At 40.1% G+C, this 21,038-nt stretch overlaps 1 protein-coding gene across 3 annotated transcripts in view; it reads right to left on the minus strand.

The window, feature by feature from the left end:
- Nucleotides 1-21,038, minus strand: part of AKT3 (AKT serine/threonine kinase 3) — a 207,881-nt gene that overhangs the window by 179,162 nt on the left and 7,681 nt on the right. For all 3 annotated transcript variants that reach the window (XM_036355096.1, XM_036355095.1, XM_036355094.1), the window contains one exon: nt 15,548-15,701. In XM_036355096.1, coding sequence (XP_036210989.1) covers nt 15,548-15,593 — 46 coding nt within the window. In that variant the 5' untranslated portion in view covers nt 15,594-15,701. The remainder of the gene's footprint in view (nt 1-15,547; nt 15,702-21,038) is intronic.

Genomic DNA, 21,038 nt, shown 5'->3' on the forward strand with positions numbered 1-21,038 from the left:
GTGAGTGGCCTGGCAGAATGCTTGCTTCATCGCCATTGCAATGAGGCAAGCGTCCAGCCCTGGCCGTGGAGGGGCTCTGGGCCGCGGAGAGCCTCTGGGCAGCAGGCACGGAGCAGCCAGGCCCCGCACAGAGCAGAGAACCACGGGGAGTGGGCCTAAGCCGCCAGGGCTCCCAGATTGGAGAGGGCTCCCCTGAGGGCTCCCAGAATGAAGAAGGTGCAGGTCGGGCTGAGGGACCCACCCACTGTGCACAAATTTCGTGCACCGGGCCTCTACTTTTTTAATAACAACAATAATGGCAGCTAATATTTATGAAGCAATTACCATGTGCCTGGTCTAATGCTAAGCCTTTCACATACTTTAACTCAGTCTTTACAATCATCCTCAGGAGGTAAGTAAAACTATCATTATCTCACTTTACAGATGAGGAAATGGACGTCTTAAATAGTGTTTACCCCCCACTAGCCTGTGGATTCCATGACAACAGGTGACCTGTTTCTTCATCCTCACGTCCTCCCCAGTCTACGGCGCATATTTTTCTATAATTAAAGAAACTAGTTTACCCAAGTACTCAGAAATGAGCATAGACAATGTCTCTCTCCTCAAAAGCAAAAGGTGATAGGTAACAGGTCCCTGGACCTAGGAAAGATGGCGGGGGCCAAGTAAATATCCCTGTAAAAATCTACATAAAAGTTTATCGATTCATTGATAAACACAACTATGAAGACCTAAACTCTTATCAGCATGTCTAATTTGATAGTAATATATTTCAGCAGGCATGTGTAGAAAACAAGTGTAGTCAAGGAAAAACTATGCCTCCTCCTTAGGTTACCCTTGCTAATTGTTATATTCTAGCTCTATTCGCTGTCCTTGAGCTACTCTGCAACTCTTTGGAAGTTGTAGGTAACTGACTGATTTCTAGAGTCATCTCTGTCCAGTAGTGATTTTAATAAACTTTCTTCTGTGCAAAAACCAGTTTGGTCCTCATTTGCAATTCATCTCAACATTCTTTTACTGCATCTGATTTTTTTGCTCTTTTGACTTTTCCTTTGAATCCTTAGGACATCTGTCTGGTTCACTCATACCGTGTGAGTAAAATAAAAAATTTAACAAGTGTTCATTTAAAAAAAAAAGGTCAGTGACAGAGAAGTAAGAGATTACAGGGTAATACCCATTAAACTAGTGGGGGAAAAACCAAATAAATGCAAGACCTAATACTTTGGATGATATAATTTGGCTATTTTTAACTGACCCAGTATTATTTGGATCGCTATAGTGGATTCATCACTAGAAAACCTGTGACGGCCAATTTCCTTGCATACTGATTTAAAAACAAACATGAAAACCTTTCCCTAACTGATACACTACAAACGCGTCATCCTCAGGTCACGGGCTAGAAACTGAAATTTGGATTCTGCAAAGAGATTCGAGTGAAATTGGGGATCACTGTACAAACATACCTCCTAATTCACTCTCTCTTCAGAATACCAAACTATCTTTTTTTTTTAAAAAAAGAAAAAAGAAGGAGTACAAGCTTAGAACTCCTGGGACCAGGCAGATCGGCTGCCTTTTAGAACCACCTCTACGGGGCTAACTTTGAGAGGAAGCCTGCGCGCCAGGTTTCCGAGCTGCCCTCCAGCCAGGCTGTGTCTCCTGGAAATCTGACTGGGAGCTGGAGTACAAACATCAGAATACAGCTATCAAAGCTGTTTGTGGCAGACGCTGCCGGCTGACTAACACGGTATTAGTTCCCAGTTCCCTTTCCCATTGCACCTCCCCTGCAAAGACTGAAGGCCAGATCCTGGCCTCCTCGCTAAGGGGACACATAACCCAGTTCCACCGAGAGGGCATAAAAGGAGTTCTGAGGGCGCGTTGCCCCAGTAAAGGGGACCCTGCGGCTGACATCGGCCACCTCCCATTAGCTGGCCTTGAACGGCAATGTAATGCTCGTTAGTCCGGCCACTGAGGAAGCTCAAAGCAGCAAGTAAGTGTAAGAATGCAAACGGCGACAAGGTGAAGGCGAAGACGCAGAATGAGAGGGCTGGCATCTTTGATGCCTTTACCCTTATCTCCCAAAGGACCAGCAACTGTCCACCTTTCCCCTCCTGAAGGGGGAAAAAAATAAAGCTGTTTTTGTTTGTTGCCGTTGGCTGGATTTTCTGTTATTTTTAGCAGAATGCCTGCCTTACTAAGACATTTACAAACTTGTAGGGAATATGGTGTACATTTCCTCTAATTAAAAAAAAAAAAGTTATAGTACTTGTATAAATAAAAAAAGTCATACTGATGCCAAATAAGTGACAAATTATATCCAGGAGGTCCCAAGGGTTTTCCCTTAATAATATTTTTCTGGTTATCAAAGTAACATACTCACTTTATAACAAAATACGGAAAAATATATACTGAAGAAAAAAACTCATTCCCCAGAGTTGATCACTTTTAATATTTTGGGTATATATAAAACTATGCTTTTTTATTTTTATAGATTGGGATTGTGGAGGATATACTTTATTAAGTAATATATGCACCAAGTAATAATTCGGTAACATATGAAAGGATGTAAGACTTGAAAGTACCTCTTCCACCATACACACACACACACACTCCATTCCACTTCTCAAAAATAACCACTTTTAAAGCTTTTGGCATTAGGACTCTGCTTCTTAATATATCATCTGACTTCTCACTGTGAAGGTGAGCAATTGAGTTCCCCTTTATCCTTCTTCCCAATTTTTATTACTTTTATTTTCACTTTCAGTTTTTCTAGTGGTTGATATTATAATGTTAGAAAAATACACTTAAGCCTCTATTTCTTGGCCCAGGAATTCTAGATAGAATGCCTTAGCTTTCAACTCTGCGAGATAAGGAAGTTAGTGTTCTCTGTTGGTTTTTTTTTATTATTTTCTTTTTTGAAAGGAAATTAGTGTTATAGCAAACATTTTTAGTCATAAAGTCCAACCACAGGATTAAAATGTGACTGTCATTTGGTATCATCCAATCCTGAGTGAGAAAGAAAAAAATGTGTGTACTTGTTGCTTTAACACTAATTCATTTAAGAAAAAGTGTGGAAGATGGAAGAAGTATCGTAACAAAGAAATACAGAGAACAGCTAATGAGCTTGCAAATCCTATGAGAAACTGAAATAAATTGTTACAAACACCAATTTTTAAGTTATAAAAGACGAAGCCCCGCATTCAGGCCAGACAACGGGATGGGAAAGGAACGCTGGTTATTACACGGTCTTCTCAAAAGAGAAGCATCCCAGTGCAAACACGGAGGCCAAAGGCACTGGAAGAGGTGGCTGACCACGGAGCCCCAGTGAGCACCAATAATCTCTGAGAAACGGAAAGCATCAGAAGGGCAGGAAGAAAAAGCAACTGAAAAGGGCAAGCATCCTTATCCTATATAATAAAGAGGTCATATGCAAATGGTCATCACACCCTCGCACCCTCGTGCCAGGGCTGGGGGACCTGAGGCCGCGCCCCCTGCCTGGCGGGGCTTGACGGGCGTGGGGCCGGCCGGGTCTGGGTCTCCCGATTTTGAGGCGCACGTGGGTGGGCAGGGACTTGACTCTGGGTCCTGCAGCGTACCCCAGACTCTGACAGGAGGGAGATTTTTATATACATTTTACTAATTTTCTTTCATCTCTGACACTTCTATTATAGAGAAAGGGCAAATAACAATATTAAAATATTTCCTCTAATTTCCTTTTAACGTGCACTAATTTCATGCACTGGGCCACTAGTTGTTTTTATAGACAGAAACAATGGATGAGCCTAAATATTAAATATTAGTAAACTTGATGTCAAATTTAGCAATATTCTATAAGATTCTTGAATAATAGCAGCTATTGTTTAACTATCTAGCATGTCCCATGCACTGTGATAAGAGCTAATCAAACATTCTGATCGTTGAGTCTTACACCCATATAAAATAGACATTTGTCATCTCCATTTTGAAGATGAGAAATTGAAGGCATATTAAGATTCAGTATTTTGCCCACAGTCACTAATAAATGGCAACGCTAAGACTTGAAGTTGAGGCCCATCCTCTTAACCTCTGGACAAAACTGATGGTCTCTACTTACGTACAAGAAAAGTAGATGAATGAGAAGACTAGATTTACTAAAAGCAAGTTACAAAAACTAGTCATTGCAACAGCACACGCATGTCTCTAAGACATGTTGCAAAGTGTGTATGATGCCATTTACGTAAAATCAGACAAAGCAAAAATATCCAAGTGTTTACACAGAACAAAGTATAAAAGGATCATTTCTTTAATTAACCCTCCTCCTGTATCCTGCCCGATTGATTTCTTGAATCCCAATCTCTTGATAAGAAGCAAATACTACTTCTGGTTTGGCAAGTATCTTTCTGGTTGTGAAATATTTAAGGGAAATTTGGGTTTTGTTTGGCACATCGCACGTAACAGAGAAGGAAAGTGGGAGTGAAGGAAGCGTATGAGACTCTATGTGCTGCTTGACCCTTTTACAAAAGGCATTTCGTAGATAACAAAATTGTAGATTTTGTAGATAACTTAGATAACACAAATGTTTTGAAACCTGATGATGCTCAAAGAAAACAGGGCAAGCGTTTCTAAGGATGACCTCAATGGCCCCTTAAAAGGGAAGCGTTTGACGGATTAGGCTGCATAGCAACTTAAAGCTTTTTAAAAAATATTTGTATTGATTTCAGAGAGGAAGGGAGAGGGAGAGAGAGATGGAAACATCAATGACCACAGAGAATCATTGATCGGCTGCCTCCTGCATGCCGCCCCACACTGGGGGTCGAGCCTGCATCCCGGGCATGTGCCTGTGACCGGAATCGAACCCAGGACCCTTCAGTCCGCAGGCCGACACTCTATCCATTGAGCCCCACCAGCTAGGACACAACTCAAAGCTTTCACATGACAAAACATACATACCATAAATTTCAAAGGTGCATTCAAGCCAGGACAAATATGTGCACCGACAACAAAAAATTAATAAAACAATGGTACTGGAAATACACACAAAGCTCTCACAGATAAATAAGAACATGTAAAATTTATAAACCTGACAAAAGACATAAGCCTCCTATATCAAAACTGAGTGAGGACAAAAGCAAGCAATTCATTTGATTTTAAAAAAAAATGGCTTAAAAGCATGAATACGAAGTTAAACCTCAGTAACAAAGATACGTGAAAGAAAACAGCAAAATAATGGCCCAAACTAACAAGACTAACACCCAGTGATGGCTGTGGCATGATAGAGCAGAAACTAGCTACAACGGCGTCTAAGAATGTCAACTGGCAGCACTGGGACCACAAACTGGAACCTGCAAGTGACCCATTGGGTGAACCTGGAGGAGGGACCGCCCCTCAGATGGCAGGGACCCGTGGGAGCTGACAGCTACACTCTTCTTGCAGCGCTGTGCTCACTGCGGGCATCACATTCTGAGAGAAATGTCGACAAACTGAGATGTTTACACCACAGGGCACCGAGATTATGTGTCAGAGGGCTGGACACCATGTCATACAATGAACAAATTCAGAAAAGAGAATATTTTGCTTAAAAGAAGGAGTTTAAGGGAAGACATCAGAGCAATCATGTTTTCATTATTATTAAAATAGTTGTTCTTTCTTTTTCTTTAAATATACTTTTATTGATTTCAGAGAGGAAGGGAGAGGGAGTGATAGAAATATCAATAATGAAAGAGGATCACTGATTGACTGCTTCCAGCATGCCCCCGACTGGGGATCGAGCCCATAACCCAGGCATGTGCCCTTGATCGGAATCGAACCCGGGACCCTACAGTCTGAAGGCGGATGCTCTATCCACTGAGCCAAACTGCCTAGGACACAGCAATCTTGAAATACCTGACAACCTATATGACATGGAAGACTATTGGTTTACATTGCGCCTCACTGCCCTTACCAAAACCCTCTCCTAGATGTAGGCCACTTCCGGAACTGTGTTCCCGGCCTTGCCTCTGCTGCCCCAATTCTAGTTCCTTGCCCTGAAATCTGTGATACAGTGCTGTTTGAACTTCTAGAACTTTCTTCCTCCCCCTCATTCATTCGTTGAAGACTGATTAAGAGCATACTACATTCAAGGTACTGGTAGACCCATGGGGGAAAGGAATGCAGTTGTAGTAGACACAGTTCTCGCCCTTGGGGAGTTTATAAGGGAGAAGCAGAAAAAATGGATCTATTTAACAACCAGTCAATCTGAAGCCACAAGGAAGCAAAGGCATGGAAGTGAGGTCATATTCTAGGCAAGAGAAATCATTCTAACTTTGAGACTATGATTAAAAAAAAAAAAATGTTGAGAGGACATTGGAACCTGGCCTTGAAGGACATACAAGATTTTCATTGACAAAGGCAAAGGAAAAAATATATGCCAAGCCATAAATCTGGCGTAAGCAAAAGCATACATAGAAGAAGATACAGTGGTAGGTGCATGATTATCACATGAGCACGAAACAAATTCACAATCATAGTTGGAGATTTTACACCTCTCAGTCACTGACAGAACTAAAAGCAAAAACAGTAAAGATATGGAAGAGATGACGCGCTATCAACCATCTTAAGCAGTTAACTGCCACGATATTATGAATTTAATTAAAAACGGTCCGCTGCTTGCATCTATAGACGCTCATAGCGTACAAATGGTTAACCACACATTTATAAAACTACACCCACAACAGCTTAAAATCAAGGTGATCAAATGGTGGACCATTAAAAGATATCACGAAAACTTTCAGAGTATCTTCTGTAATTACAATCTAATGTAATATAGACATCAATAACACTAAGATATCTAAAAACCCTTATATATTTTGAAATTAAACAATACTTTTCTAAATAGCTCAAGGTTCAAAGGAATCACAAGGCAAGTTAGGAAACATTTACACTAAATGACAATGAAAACACAATATTATCAAAACTTGTGAGACACTGTTAAGCAGTGAAGTAAGATAAATCCACAGCTTTAAATTCTTATACTTATTTAAAAGAAAAAGGTAATATTTCATCTTAAGAAGCCATAAAAAGACAAGCAAATTAAAATACTTAAGAGCACATGCAGTAAAACAGAAAACAAAGGACAAAGAAAATAAACAAAGCAAAAATGTGGTTCTTTGAAAGAATAAAAGGTATAAACACCTTGCAAGATAAACCAAATAAAAACAGAGAACACAGTTTACCAATATGAGAATTTAATAAGGGGATTATCATTATAGATCCTGCAGATATTAAGAACAACCTTATGTCTAACAAATCAAAAACTGGAATGAAACGGACAAATTCCTTAAAAAACACAACTTAGCCAAACCAACCCAAGATGAAACAGAAAATCTGGATAGCCCTGTATCTATTAAAGAAATTGAATTACTTATCAAAATTCTCCAACCCCGCTGGCTTCACTGATGCATTTGATCAAACATGTAAGGAGGAAATAAAACCTACCTTATGCAAATTCCTTCAAAAAGTGAGGAGGAGGGAATACTTCCTATTACCATCTATTTTATGAGTCTAGCATAACCCTCATACCAAAACCTGAAATGAAAATGATAGATCAATATTCTGGTAAATGCAAAAAAAAAAAAAAAAAAAAAAGGATCCTTCACAAAATATTAGTAAATCAAAACTGGTAATATATAAATCCCATCATGACCAAATGGGATTTATTCCAGCAAAGAAAGTAAGACACTACATTAACAGAATGCAAAAACGGAAGTCAAATGGTCATGTCAACAGATATGGAAAATCTTTTGAAAAAATTGAACACTCATTCATTAAAAAAAAAATACACAAAAAAAAAACCTCTCAGCAAACTAGGACAGGAAAGGAACTTTCTCGACCCGATCAAGGGCAGCCATGGAAAACCTACAGCTAATACACTTAGTGTAGAGTAAACGCTTTCCCAATAACATGAGAAATAAGGCCAAAATGTTGACTTGCATAATTTTACTCAACGTTGTACTCGAGGTGCTAACAAGGCAGTAAACCAGACAAATTAATTAAAAGCCCAAGGATTGGAGAGGAAGGAGCGGAACTGAGGCTCTTTGCAGATGACTTGACCATCTGCATAGAAAAGCTTAAAAGTAACTTTAATAAGAATTGGGCCAGCCCTAACCGGTTTGGCTCAGTGGATAGAGCATCGGGCACGAAGACTCAAGGGTCCCAGGTTCGATTCCAGCCAAGGGCATGTACCTGGGTTGCGGGCACATCCCCAGTGGGGAGTGTGCAGGAGGCAGCTATCGATGTTTCTCTCTCATCCATGTTTCTAACTCTCTATCCCTCTCCCTTCCTCTCTGTAAAAAATCAATAAAATATATATTTTTTTAAAAAAAGAATTGGGCAAGGTTGCAGGATACAGTCAAAACACAAAACTCAACTGCTGACTGGGAAGGGTGTGTGGGTGGGTGTGTGGGTGTGTCTAGCAGCAACCGTGCAATTCTGTAACTCTGGAATGCAGTGGAAGCTGTCATTTGATGGTTCTCTGCATTTGGCTTACTTCGTTAAAACAAATTAATTGAAAGTATAAGAAAAACAAATTTCACAATGTAAATACATCCAATCTCAGAGTTTTAAATGTCATTACCAACAAATTTAATTTTTCTGCGTTTCTTCTCCACTTACAACATCAGTAGCCAAAGGGAGCCCTAGCCGGTTTGGCTCAGTGGATAGAGCGTTGGCCTGTGGACTGAAGGGTCCCGGGTTCGAGTCCGGTCAAGGGCACCGTACCTCTATCCCTGGCCCTGGTCAGGCACATGTGGGAGACATCCGATCCATGTGTCTTTCTCACATTGCTGTGTCTCTCTGTCCTTCCCCCTCCCTGCCACTCTCCCTAAAAATCAATGCAAAAATATCCTCGGGTGAGAGTTAAAAAAAAAAAAAAAAGCCAAAGTGAGCTTCTCTAACGTGTCACGTGGTTATACGGTCACTACCACAGCTCTACTCTCTATGGAAAACGCTTGCAGCTGAGTAGTAAACAGGAAATCATATGGTCATTTTCTTTTTCCTTAATCACTTCATAATTTGTTTCAAAAGTCACTTCGTGAAAAAGACAACAAAAGGCACACAAGTACCTGCAAAGTGAATGACAGGGAAAGGCCCTTGGACATGGATGGCCCCCCAGAATTGTGCATTTTCTCTTCTGTAACAACTTGTAATTGACTACATCACAGCAATCCCTCATTCAAACATAAGCTCAGCTATTTACGTTGCTCAAGTATGTCTTGCATAGAGGGATTAAGCTACTTTGTAAGACAACAGACTTACAAAGTTTGAGCCTGGAATGACCAAATACTAATATTCTAGTTCATCTAACAAAGCATTTCACAAAATATAAGACAAATATAATTCCAAGGACAATTTACAGATACGGGAAATCACAAGTACCAGACACACTAAGCTGGTTCTATGCACAGAATACAACACGAAAATTCAAGCTGTTAGATATCAATACAAGAAAAATGTAAGAAATTAACTTACACCTGCCTGCACCCAGCATTTTCATCAATCAAAACGTTTCTAATGATAAAACCACCTTTCAATTGGCACCAACTTCAAAACAGTACGATTAGGAGTTGACTAGAAATACATAACTGATTTTAATTTGTTACCAAGGAGCTGGCTGACCACACTTATAAGAGATTACATACTTCGGATTTTAAGAAATAACACTACGAAGCAAACACAATTTTGTAAATTACAATAAGCCCTTGATCAATATTACTGCGATCTACTTAATTCTGCAACTTAGACCTTTTAAGCTGGTTGAACTTTATTAATGCAGTAAGTTTCTTCACAGCAAATATTGCCACTGGCTCTACCGGAACAAAAGAAGAAAGCAAATTTGACGTGTTATGGAGTCACCTGGATTATACCTCCTGGGCTGGTCTCAGAAGGAGATCATTTCACACGTGCTCAATCTGTACACAGATGGGCTCTATGTGCAGCCAAACTGTGGGGGGCTCTGCCTGGACCCCCCAGGAGAAAGCTGCAGGCAACCCCTGACTCCCTGTTTGCTACGTTACATTCGTTTTACCGTCATCTTTAGCATCAACAATACTATGTGAATGTGTTATCTCCATTAATGATACCACTTTGCAATTGCTCCAGAAAAGTACAGAAAGGAAGGCTTCCTTGCTCTATGCCGCTCATAAAGTATTCGTGCGACACAACATCAGTAATTAGCCTTCTACATTTTTTTTTTCATTTTCCTGGAAGATATTTACTGAAGAACAACATAAAAAAAAAAAGTACAAGTAAAATGAGATTCTATCTGAATAGGAGCTAACAAGAACTGATTCGGCAATACTGGTTTGAGAAAAAGGGCTGGCGTTGAAAATAACAGCCACATCCTAACTTTTTTATATAAATACCCTTTATTAATAGTTTACGAGTTTAAAAAAAAAACACTCCCCTGCAAGCATGATCTCGTAATGTTTAAAACCACATGGTGAGGTAAGGAAGGCAGATATTATCATATTTTTTCTTGAGGGAGTACACACCGAAGTTCAGGTGATAACCATCTGCCCGGGGTGTTTACAATAATACTGCTCTTCTGAAAGAAATCCTCTGAACCAAAATATAGCCAAACACCAACAGATTATATAGTGAAATTTACACGAAATTATTATTAAAGTTATAGTGAAATTTCTAAAGGAATAAAATAAGAATGGTGGAGGGAAAAATGGCCCAATTTGGTTTCCCTTAACATTTCAACTAGTGCTTTCAGGAGTACAATGAAACACTACCATACAAAGCTTCTTTCAGGGAGTCTGACTTGTTGTAAGTCCAGGAGAAACACATAAATTATAAAAATAGACAGAGGACGTTACCAGCAATCCCAGTCTTTCATTCACAAATATACCCAGATAAACAGGGATCACTAGATAACTAAAGAAAACTACCACTACTGAAAAAAACACCCCACAACAAAATAAGCCAATTGAAGGAATTATTCAAAGAGGAGAATAAACTTCAAAATAAAATGTATTTAGTGTCCTAAGAATAAGATACTAATGTTAAGTAAAATAAGAGCAGATGGTCATAACCTATAAAGAAAGAAGTCCTGGGAATATAAAGTAATAACTGAAATATAAAATTCAATGAAGGGCTAGAATAAAAGGTCAAGGAACAAAGAGAAAAAAATAGACGCATGGCAAAATGAAAGAAAAAATTTAAAATAGTGCATTGCTAGAGAAGCTGTAAGAGAAATTAAAAAACAAAAAACATAAAAGAATACAGAGAACACAGAAGGGAAAAAAATAATAAAAGAAATCTAGGAAGATTTCCCAAAACTGAAGAAAGACATAAAAGTCTGCATTTTCAAAGGGTCCACCGTTTGAATGAATTACAGAATGAGCAAACAAGGACTATAGCTCACCCTCCTTCAATTTCATAATCCCACGGTACAGAGGCCCCTACACAAAAAGCTTCCAGAGAACAAAGCAGGTTACCTACAAAAAATTCTTCATGTTAGTGGCAAGCCTCTTACCAGTAAACTGGTTACTGAAATGTAATGGAATTCAACCTTCAAAATTCTGAAGGAAAACTATTTGAAGCCTGAATTCTATACCCAGCCAAGGTATGTACCAAGTGTGAACGTCAAAAGGACATTTTCAAACACAGTGTGGACAAGCACACACACACACACACACACCCTTTCTGAGAAAATTACTTCAGGAAGTGCTCTAGAAAACTGCAAAATAAATCATACCCATATAAAAAGGCAATTCATATTAGAACTTCAACAAATAGTATGATTTCAAAACTGGAAAACCAAGTGATATTATGAAGGCATATACAGTCTTCTCCCAATAGAGGGGAAATGTGGCAATTAGAAAATCCAGGAAAAAAACAGTTCTACCCAAACTAGAAGCCAAACTAAAGTATGACATGAACTTGAGTAGAAACAGCATGTAAGAAACTCATCTGCTCTCCCATCACATGCATCCTACTACTTTGTTTACAGTTAATATTGTTTACATAGCATAATAGTGATTACTGCTTTTTGGAATCAAGTATAACTATTAAACCTTGATGATATAAAATAAATGTTACAGTTAACAAATTGGAGAAGAAATGTGAGGAATTCAAGGGAAAGACTGTAAGGGGTACTAATTTTTATTAACTCATGAAGTGGCAAGATTATGTCTAAATAATTTATAGAATGATGCAAAAAGTTTAACTATAAATGCCCCCCAAAAAAGAAAAAAAAATGAAGAGAATAAGTATTAAAAGTAAAACTGCTCATTTTTTCCACAATGGGGATATACTAGATTACTTAAGATTCATCAAAAATAAAGTTTAGCATATTATATATAAAATTGGGGTAATCAGCAGAATTAAAAAGAGAAAAGGTCTGCCCGGCCGGCGTGGCTCAGGGGTTGAGCACTGACCTATGAACCAGGAGGTCACGGTTCGATTCCCAGACAGGACACAGGCCCGGGTTGTGGGCTCGATCCCCAGTGTGGGGCGTGCAGGAGGAAGCCAATCAATGATTCTCTCTTATCAAGGATGTTTCTATCTGTTTCTCCCTCTCCTTTCCTCTCTGAAATAAATAAAAATACATTTTTAAAAAACTAGAAAAGGTCTAAAATGGTTATCTCTGAGGATAGGAACTAGTTGGAAGAGGTAGAGTGTAGAAAGAGTTTTACTTTGCATTTTATACCTTTGGTATTATTCAGTCTTATGTTTATTAGACTATTACTTCCCAAAATTAATGCATGCACACACACGCGCACACACACACGCATACACACACATGCACACGCACGCGCACACACAAGCACATGCACACACAAATCACTAGAATTCTCGTTCCCTAACCAATGCAGGAAAAACACCGAGAAATTCTATTTTATTTTTTTTTCCTTTTTCTATATTCCATGTACTATATACCAACCTTCTATAATGGTATTACAGAGGAGACACAATTAATTAAACAGACTCAACAAGCACTCTAAATCCTTGATAAAAGGTGGCAATAGCAACAGCTTACATTTATGTTAAAATTGCCAAAGCTCACTCACATCCATGATCTTATTTAAAAATACCTTCCTTCACACAGCAGAGAAATCTGAAAAAGCTTTCCAAATCTCTAAAATGAGAATAACATAAAAGGTATTAAACTGAACACAAATAGTCCGCCGCTTTGAAAACAGTTTGGCTGTTTTGATAAAGTTAAATATAAACTTACCATAGGTCCCAGCAATCTCATTCCTAGGTTATAGCCCAAGAAAAATACATCACACAAACACATGCACCCACATGTTCACAGCACCTTTACTCATAATAGCCCAAAACAGGAAACAGCCCAAATGCCCAGCAACTGGCAAGCACAAACTGTGGATGGAATAGTACTCAACAATGAAAAGGAACAGACTAATAAAAACACACTATATAAATGAATCCTACGAGCTCAGGCAGCACACTTCTCAAACCCTGCTCTCACCCCATTATCCTCCCGTGTTTATATTTTCATTACTTTGCTCAAGGGCCGGAGACCTCAAGTTTTATCCTTGGGGGTCTCAGCCCCATCCCCTTTTTACAGACCCATCACCATGGTCACCAGAGGAACCGCTTCATTGCCATGGTTACATACTCATTGCATGGCTCCCTAGCTCAGGGTATGTGCCATCATCTCTGCAGCCCAGGCCCTCAGGGACCTCATGCTGGGGAAAGGGTCCGAACACCTCCTCCCCGAGCCCGTCTCCAGGCCCTGATGCAGAGCCTGCTGGCCCCTGGCCAGCCCTCTCCCTACCACATGTGCCTTGCTTACAGCCAGAGGGGGTGAAGGCAGGGTATCTAGGTCCGAGGAGGAGAAAGCCAGAAGGGCCTTCCTCGGGGTACGGGGAGCACAGAGAAGGGAGGGCCCTGCGGCTCAGCCTCCGAGGGTGATGAACAGGGAGCAGGGGATGAGGCCCCCACAGCCTGGCCATAGTCTTTCTACCTTACCACTCAGCCCACCTCCCTGCCCCCTTCCGGCCCTGGGCTGTGGGTGCGGGGTCCAGGCTGGGTGACTTTCAGTATTTGTAAGCATCTCAGCAGAACAATAAAGCATTTGGATGTGAAAAAAAAAAAAGTATTATGCAATGTGAAAGGTGAAAGTAGTCAAACTCAAAGGACTGCATGGCGTATGATTCTAATCATATGAAATTGCAAAATTATAGGCACAGCAGAGCAGTGGTTACCAAGGGAAGGCAGGAACTTTTCTGGGTGATAGAAATGTTCTATGTCATGATTATAGTGTTTGTTACACTCCTTTAAAAGTTTAGCAAAATTCATGAAGGGCACACTTAAAATGGGTATATTTTACTGTATGTAAATAACTCAATAAAGCTGATTTTCAAAAGCTCAAAAACGCATAATCACATTTAACCATTGTCAACAGCTTTCAGCACAGGTATGAACCACAGACCCTAAAAGAATATGAAAATCACACCTTAAAAGGCGATGTTTAACCAGAAAATGACACCAATAACTTAAAAGTCCTGAGACTGAAAGAGGCCGCATCCTACTCCATTTGGCCACGTGGATAAGCAGTGGTTGCCTAGCAACTAGCCCAAACTCCAGAATTCTAATAAACACATTGACCACATTAGCAGGTGACCTCATAGTGGATAAAATGTTTTACACTGAAGAGTGCTTCCTTTAATATTAAAAAGCACGATAATGCATTTGAATTATTTATCTAAAGTGAGAATAAACAAGAAATACTAAAAAATCATGAAAAACAAAGCATAAAATTAAACATAAACACACACACACACTCTTTCCTCATGTGGTCTTTTCATCAGGACTTTACTTACCTTCTCATGAGATTGTGAATCCAAGAGTTTGTGGGTGAACCCTCCCCCCACTTTACTGCTTTAATCCCTTCCCCTACCACCACCCAAATTGGCTTAATATAACTGAATAATTTGATTTATGTTTACATGTCTTAAAATGCATACAAGTTAGACACTTTTTTGATATGAAATCATTCTAAAGATTTCTCTCTGTATTTGTAGAGTCCAGCAGGCAACACAGAAAACACGACACCAATTTTCTGTAACATACATGCACGCAACATACCAGAAAGCCAAACTTGATTATAAATTATCAAAATCAAGAATTACAGTCCGGCTGGCATGGCTCAGTGGTTGAGCATCAATCTATGAACCAGGAGGTCCAGGTTTGATTCCCAGGTTGCGGGCTGGATCCCCAGTGTGGGGCGTGCAAGAGGCAGCCGATCAATGATTCTCTCTCATCATTGATGTTTCTCTCTCTCTCTCTCTCTCTCTCTCTCTCTCTCTCTCTCTCTCTCTCTCTTCTTTACCTTCCTCTCTGAAATCAATATATATATATATTTTTTTAAAAAGAATTATAAAGAACCCTTGAATAATAAGCAAATTCCTAACACATATGCTAAATATCATTTCTCTCTTACTGGACACAGTACATCACCGTTTACTTTGTTAACAGCATCAGAAAAAAAAAATCAACTTCCAAGACACCACTAAGGGTCAGCACACTTACCAACCACATGGCTGTGGTTCTGTTGAACACTTACCCCTCTTCTGAACCCAACCTTCTTTCACAATGGTCACATCGCTCATGGTGGCTCCCCGCTAGCCCCCAACGTGGAGAAATGGGAGTTTGTGATATCAGCTTTGGGGTTTTTATCTGCTGCTGCTGCCCTTCCCACTCTCTAGTGATGACTCAGCCTGGAAGGAAGTATTGAAGAAAGAATGTCTTTTTTTTTTCCATTCTTGGAGATCACACAGCAATAACAAACAACTAATTCTTTGTCGATGTCTTCAATGGGCCTGACCTTACATAAAAGCCCAGCTCTTCCAACTGGGGGACTTATTTATTAAATGGTTGTATAATGAACACACTTCCCTGGTCTTGTGACAGATTTCAAATGATAATGAAACTTTTAACCTAAGAGGCTGCAATAAAAAAAAAAAAAAATGTCTTTAAGAAAACCAGTCACACCTACACAAAGAATACAGAAAATGTGTTTGGTGATGTGTGTTTGAGGCGAAAGGAAAGAGAATGAAAGTTACGTGGACTAAAAGTACATCTTCCATCTATGTCTAATGTCAAAATCTCTGTAAATTTAAACACAGTTATGGGGAAGCAATTGTGAATGTTTTTAATTGCTGCATTTTATGTAAAATGCCATGTGCTAAGAAACCAACACTGATGTATGCTTCGTCTGCTTGGTTCCAAGAAATATTTCAGGCTGATTGCAATAAGTAAAATATTATGAATAATACGAAATCAATTACTTTTAAAGTAGACAAAGGAAAACAGAGAACATGAAAATATAAAAACCTATGGAGTATTCAAGATGTGTCAGCAACTCGTATAGGCGCTTCAACCTATTAGCCATAGGTAATCTTCACAACCTTCGCAGGGTACTATTAACTCCATTTCGCAGATGGGGAAACTGAGGTTCATAGAGATTAAACAGCTTGCCCGGTTTGAACACAAAATGACGGAGCCAAGCTGTCTGACCCCACAGCCTGCATTCTTAACTCCAAAACGATGTTACCTTAAATCAGTGACTTTCAACTAGGATTTTTAAAACATGCAATAATACCCACACAATAGACAGATGAAGTATTATAGAATTGTATACCTGAAACCTGTATCATTTTATTAACCAATGTTACCTCAATAAATTTAATTAAAACAAAACATCCAATACCTGACTATTTTAGTCAAGGGCACTGATCATTTTTTCCCTTAGATTATCAAATAAAAAAATGACAGCATCCCTGGTCAGTTTGGCTCAGTGGATAGAGCGTTGGCCCCCTGAGGGGTCCCGGGTTCGATTCCGGTCAAGGGCAAGTACCTGGGTTGCAGGCTCAATCCCTGACCCTTGTTGGAGCATGTGTGGGAGGCAAACAATCAATGTCTCTCTCTCACATCAATGATTCTCTCTGTCTCTCCCCCTCCCTTAAAACTAAAAATAATAATAATAATATTAATAATAATCGCCAGTACAGTAGGTGTCCAGTGTGAAGGAAAATCAGACCGCAGAATTCTAGTAATTAGTTTATAGGTGCCATGAAATGAGAAAGGTTGGAAATCGCTGCCTCCAATAAAGATAAAAGGAAGCCGGAGTAAAAGGCTGTGCGTCTCTGAAGATGGGCCATGCATTTAGCATGAGCTTTCAGGAAGCAATGCAAATAAGGAAACACTATAGGTTTCAATAGCTACAGCACCCACAAGTATTAAAAAAAGAAAAAAAAAAGTTGCTCACAAGGAATATAATTCTTCCTGCGACAAAAGTCTGAAATTTTTATCATGGATCTTTACAAGACATCTTCTAGTGCAGCGGTTCTCAACCTGTGGGTCGCGACCCCTTTGGGGGTCAAACGACCCTTTCACAGGGGTCGCCTAAGATCATCGGAAAACACATATATAATTACATATTATTTTTGTGACTCATCACTACGCTTTCATTATGGTCAATTTGAAACAATGAAAATACATCCTGCATATCAGGTATTTACATGACGATTCATAACAGTAGCAACATGACAGTGATGAAGTAGCCACGGAAATAATGTTATGGTTGGGGGTCTCCCCCACATGAGGAACTGTATGAAAGGGTCGCGGCATCAGGAAGGTTGAGAACCACTGATCTAGTGTAAAAAAAACAAGGTCCTCAAAATATCCTCCCACGTAAACAGCACTGGGCTTCACAGGGCGATTTCTGATTGTCCCTCTCAACCTAAAAAGGGAAATCCCGAGATAAAACTGAGTGAAAGCGTTTCCCAGAAAAGCACCAAAAACATGGCCCAGGGACACGAGCGTCCATTGCAGATAACCGGGAAACGGACGGACGGACGGACGGACTCCATCAGGTGCTGTTTTCTCAAACTGGGTTCTGATCAAGAGGCCTGCGGGTCAGCAAAGGAGAGACTCCTAGGCTAGCCCTAGACTGGATTACAGTTCTTCTCCTGATGCAGATGAAGGGCACAGCCTCGTCATTGCGCGGTCAGGAATCCAGACTAAAGATCCCACGAAGTCTGTGTAGCTGAAGCGAAGACCATGGCCATCATGGCCATCGTGTGCCCTGGGGCTGCGACAGGGCCCCCAGGCAGGGCCAAGCCTGTCCTCAAAACATCAGGCTCTCCTACTGAAGAGGGTCCACAAAGGGATATAAAAAGAAATTCTGGCCGAAACCGGTTTGGCTCAGTGGATAGAGCGTCGGCCTGCGGACTGAAGGGTCCCCGGTTCGATTCCGGTCAGGGGCATGTACCTGGGTTGCAGGCACATCCCAAGTAGGAGGTGTGCAGGAGGCAGCTGATGGATGTTTCTCTCTCATCGATGTTTCTAACTATCTCTCTCCCTTCCTCTCTGTAAAAAATCAATAAAATATATATATATATATAAAAAAGAACTTCTGGAAAAATATTTTTTAAAAAAAAGATGGAAAAAGAAAAAGTCTTTGGTCCAGTAAGTTGGGAAACTTCTACAGACCACGTCTTTCTCTTGAAACATGACGATAAACATACTAAGCATCTCAGCAAATCCTAAATGTATCTGCACACACAGGGCGCTTTTTTTTTTTTTTTTAGTAGCGTGTATTGATATCCAGAGGAACGCACGTTGGGAAACGCCACAGGATGTGGCCACATAATTCAAGACAAGACTCATTGCACCATTAAAAGCAGGCAACAAACAAAGAAACCACAAAACCCTTCAGACAAGAATCCAAAGATCATTTTTAAATTTCGCTGATGAAACTGCCTGAAGACCTCACCGTGGCCCGCTGGCTACATGATACACCCAGAGCTGGATCATTAAAAGGGTTATTAACTCCTGACATAAATGATTAGAGGGAGTTAAGTACTGGGAACACTGGTACAAAATGATGTCTTTTGAGGGGCTGCCCTGTCGGCCTTCTCTTTGCTTCTACCATAGCAAGGGGCCTCACACCTACTGCAGCGGTTCTCAACCTGTGGGTCGCGAACAACGAAAATACATCCTGCCTATCAGATATTTACATTATGATTCATAACAGTAGCAACATCACAGTGATGAAGTAGCAACGAAAATAATTTTATGGCTGGGGCTCACCGCCACATAAGGAGCTGCATTTAAGGGTCGCGGCATTAGGAAGGCTGAGAACCACTGCAGCAATTCTTCGCTTCTGGCTATAAAATTACCTAACAGGGGTAAAAGGAAACTCCTATCTGAATATTCTGAGGATTAGAAATGGGAGAGGTCAGGGATCGACGCTTAGTAATAACCAAAAGTAATACATATCCAATAAATGTATATGTAAAGTGTGCACTTTCCTATTTAAATAACTGCCAAACCTCTAGTAAAAAAAAAAAAAAAAAAAAAAAAAACACACTAGAAAAACAAAAGTACTGTCAAAATTGATTTTATTTTTTTTAAGTGGACATTTCATTATAAGGATCTTAAAGCTGGAAGCGACCTTCGGTTTTCAGTAGAGGGAAGGGTGGAGCCGGATGAAGAGACTGGGCCAGGGTCAGGGGGCTCCCCTATGGGGACCCCACACAGAGAACCAGGCGTATAAAACATGAGGTGGTATGCAGGTATAGAAGCATAACCAATGGACAGAGGACACTGGGGGGTCGGGGAGGCCGGGGGATTGCCAAGGGCGGGGGGAAAAAAGGAGACATGTGTAATACTCTTTGTAATACTTTAAGCAATAAAACAATTAAAAAAATAAAATAAATAAAACAAGAGGCAGAAAGGTCCACATCAACCCAAAGTCAATGAATTTTATTTCATACAGGAACAGTTTCAAAAACTAGTGTTTTAGATAAAAAACTGTTCACAGGCGCTTATCTATTTAAACTGTTAAAATGTGTGTTAAATCCATCGGATAGAAGTTATCATCTCGGGGAGGGGCAGTGGCCCCACACATTATAGAGATGGCTTTCTGCATCGGCTCCTTAAATTGTGAACGGATTCTACCCCGAATCGTAACTTTCAGCTTTAAAAATTGCTCCTGAGTCTCTCCTGACTGAAATGACACATTCCTTGAACCTAAGTGCTCGTTTGTATATAAAAACAATGCTATCGCCGAAACCGGTTTGGCTCAGTGGATAGAGCGTCGGCCTGCGGACTGAAAGGTCCCAGGTTCGATTCCGGTCAAGGGCATGTACCTGGGTTTCGGGCACATCCCCAGTAGGAGATGTGCAGGAGGCAGCTGATCGATGTTTCTCTCTCATCGATGTTTCTAACTCTCTATCTCTCTCCCTTCCTCTCTGTAAAAAATCAATAAAATATATTTTAAAAAAAACAACAACAAAAAAAACAATGCTATTAACTCATAAGCAGCAAGCTATGGTCGTTAATTTTCCTGCAATGACAACATTCCTGTGCCTCGTCACCTACACTCTCCCCATCAGTCTATTAAAAATACTAACCTGCAGCTCTAGCTGGATTGGCTCAGTGGATAGAGCGTCGGCCCTCGGACTGAAGGGTCCAGGGTTCGATTCTGGTCAAGGGTTTGTACCTCAGGTGCAGACTCAATTCCCAGCCTGGGGTCGCATGCGGGAGGCAACCAATCGATGTGCTTCTCTCACATCAATGTTTCTCTCTCTCTCTCTCTCCCTCCCTCTCTCCCTCCCTCCCTTCCGCTTTCTCAGAAAAGCAATAGAAAAATATCCTTGGATGAGGATTAACAAAACAAAAAAACACAACAAAAAAAAACAAAGAAAACCCACTAATCCGCAAAATGATGAGCTGGACTTGAAGCATATGATCTGTTCCCGAAAGTGGAGTGAACTTCACCTCGTCCTAACTTCCCTAGAAATCTCTTCTATCTAATGACCTATAACAGACAAAATTTGGTTTATTTTCCTTTTAAGCCTACTTCATTAAACATGTCATCACTGGGTAACCTAATTTTTCCCATTCTTATAAAAAAAAAAATTGCACACGAAATTCTTGGCAGATTCAATTTAGAATTTCCACAAAGTGGTTATAATAAGGGTGCTTTTGTTCAGACTATTTGAGAATTTGATAATAACTGAACCTGAATGTCATTTTACAATTGAAAA

The sequence above is a fragment of the Myotis myotis genome, unplaced genomic scaffold (genome assembly GCF_014108235.1).
Source record: "Myotis myotis isolate mMyoMyo1 unplaced genomic scaffold, mMyoMyo1.p scaffold_m19_p_21, whole genome shotgun sequence".
In the NCBI taxonomy this organism is placed as follows: Eukaryota; Metazoa; Chordata; class Mammalia; order Chiroptera; family Vespertilionidae; genus Myotis; species Myotis myotis.